This window comes from Pieris brassicae, chromosome 4 (assembly GCF_905147105.1).
Source record: "Pieris brassicae chromosome 4, ilPieBrab1.1, whole genome shotgun sequence".
NCBI classification, from domain to species: domain Eukaryota; kingdom Metazoa; phylum Arthropoda; class Insecta; order Lepidoptera; family Pieridae; genus Pieris; species Pieris brassicae.
The window spans coordinates 15,949,973-15,956,097 of record NC_059668.1 but is presented as its reverse complement, the minus strand read 5'-3'; the positions used below and the strand labels follow the sequence as shown (position 1 = coordinate 15,956,097).

At 33.6% G+C, this 6,125-nt stretch overlaps 2 protein-coding genes across 2 annotated transcripts; both read left to right on the top strand.

Annotated features, from left to right (window-relative positions):
• The first annotated feature begins 623 nt into the window (after positions 1 to 623).
• LOC123708570 lies at positions 624 to 2,289 on the top strand. The gene is made up of 4 exons (XM_045659344.1): positions 624 to 979; positions 1,178 to 1,399; positions 1,662 to 1,795; positions 2,071 to 2,289. Exons 1-4 carry the CDS (start codon positions 719 to 721, stop codon positions 2,144 to 2,146), a joined length of 693 nt encoding a protein of 230 aa, XP_045515300.1. The 5' UTR covers positions 624 to 718; the 3' UTR covers positions 2,147 to 2,289.
• Positions 2,290 to 2,954: 665 nt separating this feature from the next.
• Positions 2,955 to 5,864, top strand: LOC123707977. Its single transcript, XM_045658364.1, has 5 exons — positions 2,955 to 3,229; positions 3,588 to 3,685; positions 4,111 to 4,234; positions 5,298 to 5,428; positions 5,736 to 5,864. Exons 1-5 carry the CDS (start codon positions 2,969 to 2,971, stop codon positions 5,809 to 5,811), a joined length of 690 nt encoding a protein of 229 aa, XP_045514320.1. The 5' UTR covers positions 2,955 to 2,968; the 3' UTR covers positions 5,812 to 5,864.
• The last annotated feature ends 261 nt before the right edge of the window (positions 5,865 to 6,125 follow it).

Here is a 6,125-nt window from a genome sequence, read left to right as displayed (position 1 = left end):
ATTTAGTAGATTTTCCTTATGGTCATAATAAAATTATTTGATTGAATCTGGAAATGACCGCGATTTTTAAGAAGAATACTGCGATAATTTTTTACCACAATCGAAAAGATAAGATATATTTAAGTCGCAGAACTACATCCTCCGTCTTTCTATGTATGTTATTTCCAAGTATTTAAGTAGAAGTTATATTCACTAATTTCTCTACATTTTTGAAGATAGAAAAGTAATGCTATAGACCTATAACTCGATGGAAGATCTTTACCACCAGCGTTGTGTATTGCTGTCACAATTACGTTCCTCAGAATACCAAGAAATATTCCTACTGTAAAATATTGGTTGATCAAATGGGCAATGGGTTCAGCTAAGGCTAAATCGACACGTAACACTACGAGCGCGCGGGGTTGAATTATGAGCTTTACGTCATTTCTGTTCTCGACGATGATACTTATTGTAATACCTTAATAATTGAAACTAACTAAATACAAAATAACATTTAGATACAGGCAAGTACGATGATAAATTTATTAAATTTGAATAATTTGTTGTATAAACCTCTTTCATTAAAATAAGCATTAATGCACCTAAGTAGTCTAGATCTATAAACTGTCATCAGTACCATTTTGACATAAATGTACATCATGTTAATCAGTTGAATCAACTTCCAACTGATCTCTGAAGATTTTGTTTTTGTACCAATTGTTTTTATATAGTTCCAAAGATGCCAGATGCAAGGAAGAGGATAAATTCCTTGCTTTACGATCAAGGAACTACTTACCGAACAGATTACCAAATCGCTCCCTTTAGAGAATATCCTAAAACGGTTTACCAGCCAAAAAAAAGCCGATATGTGAGGGGCCAGCCAGCGTACAGAAATGTGCATACGTTGTCCGAATGGAAGGGGCCTATGCCACCCTTTAACGCACTTCTAAAGCCTAAAGACATTTTGCAAACTAGACCTGGCGTGGTCCAACAGCCTTATGTAAGTAAACCAAAAAAAAATTTAATACTAAATAGACAAATAGTCAATTTTATGCCTACACAGAAATTATTTTGATTCGCACCATGAGTAGTCTTACATTTTTTATTAACTTAGTGCGTCAGATCTTAGATATCATTTTCAGCGGCTTAACTATATTTTAACCTTTAAGTTTGAAAGGAGTGTACAATATTATTTCAGGAAAAACCAATCGATACTGACAGAGAGATGGCCCAAAAAATTAGACCACGGCTGGTGATGACACCAGCTGTCAGTATGGATGACATTGCTGATTCGCGAGCACGTGATATACTATGTACGGACATGTATACGAGCGATATGTCGCGCGCAACAAGGGAGGCAGTCGCTCCGTACACTAATGTACGAGCACCTTTTCCCGGCCTGCCTGCGCCTGCTAATCCTGTATGAACTTTTATAATCTCTTTATTTTCGGTAGAACGATATCTGAATATGCTTCAAATAATATAATAATTTAATATTACCTTTAAGACACTGTTAAGGTAGAGTTAGAGTACGGATAGTGAGCTTTTTAAGGTCTCCCTAGATCAGATGGATATGTCCTTTTGTTTAATGCGCTTCGTCTGGAGTTCCGTTGTAGCTTTGATTCCGTACACATGGGTCAGGGCTAAATTGAAACTGTATTGAAAACTTTTGTTATGCGTAGATTGTGTTGCCGAAACTTCAGTCGCCTTTAGTATCACCGGAATGGCGAATGGAGAGCGTTGCGTGGGATGGACGACAACTGAGGGGCTATTGTGACGTCAGTAGAGATTTCTGGCTGTCACATGCTTTGCCTGGGTAATTTTATTTTGTTTCAATCGAGTATTTCAAAACCTTCGTTACGATGTTAAGATAATTTTACAAAACAATATAAATTATGGCAGACAAAGTTACTGGTAGAATCGTCGCAAATTAGACTAATGGTAGATTAAGTAGTTAATTATACCGAGAAGAACGATATAATTTAATTATGAAACATGCCCTGTTTATTACCTCAGCTTCGGATTGTACAGTATGTTCCGACTCCATAACTTACAAAACCATTTTTTTTTAATTCTTTAAATTTCTTTTAGGTGTCGAGCTTGTGACGAAAGTAAAATGGTTAAAGACCATAGAGACAAGTTGCGAAAAATAAAGCGAGGGAAATAGATGAAGCTTATAAAGGACAATAAAAAGCCCTGCTGCAACATTCCATCCACAATAACTCTGCATGTTATAATTTCTTTAAGTTTTTAGTTATATTTATATTTTTTAATTTGTTCTTTATTCTCATAAATGAAATAAGCTTTTAACCGCATTTTATTTTGTAATTAATATAATACCTGTAACGTGTTGCAAATTCTGCAACATCTGAAAAATTTACACTTACTAGTAAGAACCAAGTAGAAATTTGTTTGTGAGAATGGTTCAACGAAAAACTATGCCGTAGTTATTAAATGTCTCTTAGCAATTTTAAGGTAAACTCTGGGTATGATCTATCTGATTTGAGTTCGATCAGAAAATCCTACTCTTATAGAGTAGGACAAATTCGAGACCTAAATTGGTAAATAGTGAAATCTGTGTTAGAACAAATGGTTTTTCTTCTGACCCCATGGTTCACGAGCGCCTTCTTCAAAGTTCGAAGTCGACGTCGTTCAAGGATTTGAAACTTACATATTACTACTACAGAAGACTGAAAGAAGGATAAACTTGATTTAACAAATCCGGCTATATTTATAGTTACGGTCATTTATAGTCAAGGATTCAGGGTCAAAAATTAGAGCTTACTTGATTTTAAGTAATTATTTATTATTAACATTTTAACTATTTATATAAGTACTCTGTACCTATCTAGTTAATAACGCAAAACATGTGTCTTTTTATAGTGTTTGACGTTCTGTAATCTTCTATTTTGACTTATTTAATTTTTGTTGATTTTTTGCCTTTTTTTAAAAGTGTATTTTTATATTAATTTTGATTATTTTTACCAACATGCCTGACATCTGCTTTTACGATAATATGTTATTCAACTATGAAACAACAAACAGGACATATTTTCAACCTGAAATAATCAATTATTATCCCCCAACATTGTACCAAGAGAAAGTATCGCATCCAAGACCATCATACAAACCGTTAAATAATATCCATACTCTTACCGAGTACAAGAAACACGATTTACCTACGGAATTATTTGCAAACCAAAAGGAAATTATCCGTAAAGATGCTCATAAAGTCCACAGCACTGGCATTGTATGTTTTCTAATTTGTAACTATTGCGATACGCCTTAGCTAGGCTAGAATGTGCCATCTTTACCACACCTCAGCACGAATGTGTTTATGGAAAATTCTCAATGGAAAGAAAATCGTCATACTTTTGATATTTTTAGTAGTGCTGTCTGACCATAATATAATATTATCAATACAACTTATCAACGAACAAAGCTTACCTTTCTGTTTATAGTGGTTATATTTATTTTTCAATCAAAAGACTGGAAAAAATATATTTTTCCAAGAATAATCGACTTTAGGGATTTTCGTTAAATTCATTTTTTATCTGATGCAGAATTAAATGAATTAATCGGAGCCAGACTAAATGTAATCTTTACAGGAAAATCCTGTGGAAAAGGGGTTAACTCTTGCTCAAGCGACGCAGCCTCGTCTCGTAATGCCACCTGCACTAAGTATGGATGATATTAAAGATTCTAGGTACTTACTTATAACTAATAACTACAAAATCATCTCAATAAGACCTATTTAGTAGCGAAACTTGTCAGAAAAATAAAAAAAATCGTCTTTTTGTTGTTATTTTTAACTGCATAATTGAAATTTTACTAATAGTGAGCTAGTAATTAGTAACCTAGCAGTTTAGTCTAAATACAAAATAATAAATGTAGGTACATCGATCTTCCTAGCTAAAGGTATGAATCGAGTCTGTTAGACATATTACGAAAAAAAATAAAAGAAATCCACAGGACGACATTTACTTTTCGACATATAGTTCTTTTGCTTCGTAAAAAATGATGTATAGACCAAATAATTAACTTATCTGAAGGAAGGCAGGAAGTCGGCACCAGTAGGAGAGATCCTCACAATGCGCATTTTATTTTTACGATTGCAACCGATCCTTCCAGTGTCCGCAAATTGCTCATAAAGGACATCTATAAATCTAGTGTTAATGTGATGCAAACAGATGTGTCGACAGCAGGTGGAGGATATCGCGCATCGCTAGACGGAAAATACTCGCCGGCGAATCCGGTAAACATTTGTTTAAAACAATCAGAAATGCTATGAGTGCAATAACAAGTGTTAGGTTCGGTTTTAGGTTTGATGTTTATCGTCAGTTGCTGAAATAATAGTATTTTAGACGTGAGTTTAAAGACGAGTGTCGATTGAAAGATTGCATTAAATAAATTAGAAAATAGAATCTTGAAATATTATATACCTAGTCCAGTTAAAACTTCTGTTACATATTACTGTAATACATATTATTAAAATTGTTTCCTACATGGTTATTAAAATCTCAGCAAAAAATAAAAAGATATGCCATGTATTTATGGATTCACGCATTGTTTTCTGCTTGCTCCAAAGCATTTTTAAGAGACTCAATGTCGTATCGTTTACAGCAGCTCTTGTCCTCTAAAACTGACTATAATTTGAAGTCTAAAGGGTTGAGGTCTATGCTAGATGAGGGCCAGTCTTCAGCTCTTATAAAGTCTGGAACATTGTTTTCTAGCCAGGCTTGGGTAGTTTGTGCCTTGTGGACGAAGGCAGAATCCTGCTGGCAAGTTCACAGTATATCTTTAAAAAGTGTACCTATTGCTGAGAGGTTTCACAACATGATCCAAGACCGTATCACTGTACTTATGGCTGGACTAGGTATATATATATACCATAACGAAATAGGTTTATATAAATGTATAAAACACAATTTCCACACATAAGCCCATATGGTTATTATTGTGTTATTTACAATGTTGTCCTAAATATTAATTGGTACATTTTTAGTGATGTACACACAGTGTTTTTACCGTGTAGGCACATACAGACCAATGCAATGATCCGCTCACCGTCAGCAACTTCCTTATAGAAGAGGTGTCAAAATGCCCAAAGTATTGTATCATTACCTTTAGTGCACCATCGATATATAATGGAGGCATGTTCGTCACCTCTTTAGAATCACTCTGGAAGATTATAGACTAACTTCTAAGCCACATAACTCATTTACAAAAGACATGTTTAATATTAAAGTATACAGACCCATTAGGTTTGTATTTTAGCGTACAAACGTTTTTGTTAATTAGTTTCCTAAAATTGATAGATGGCGTTAGCAAAACTTCAAATACCGGTAGTACCACCTGAATGGCGAATGGATTCGGTGACTTGGGACAACAGACAAGTTCGTGGACACTGCAATCCAGATAAGTCATTTTACTTGTCTCAGCCCTTAAGGTAAATAAAGAACTCGCATACTAAGAATATTATATCGACTCGCAAAATCTGTGTAGATTTCACTTGATGTAAGAATTTTAGTAACGAATGCAATATTCTCCATTAAAATACGTTCGAATTAGTATTTATTCGACAAATTTTAAAGAAAAAAAAATCGACAAAACCTTTCTCTTATCTCGGTTGCCATAAATTCTTGTTTATTAATTTAGGTCATTCATACATACAAATCTAAGCTCGTAGCAGTTGAAGCGAAACAATTCCAAAGTATGTACTAATTTTCAATGTAGTGCAATATGTATATTTCTAGGTGCGAAGTCTGCATCTCCACATCCGAAAGAAAAGCTCAGAAGAAAACCAAATATTCAAACAACAAGCTTTATTAGTATAGACAAAATATACATTAAATTTTCGTAGATCAACGTGAATACAATTTTAGATTTTTATAATATTTTTATTTTTTAACATGAGAGTATTGGAATAAATGTTGAATATTACGTTTTTATTTCTACTTTATTCGAATTAAGTAAAAATCAGCTTAAAGTCTAAGTATCACATCTTAAAAGAACTTTTCACACAGTCAGTGAGAAAGACGTTGGAAACGAACGATTATAATTTTGGTCGAAAAATTGAAATAAACAATTCATACAAAGCACCTCGTGTAAAAAAAACATATAGAAAAGATAAAAAATATTGTTTT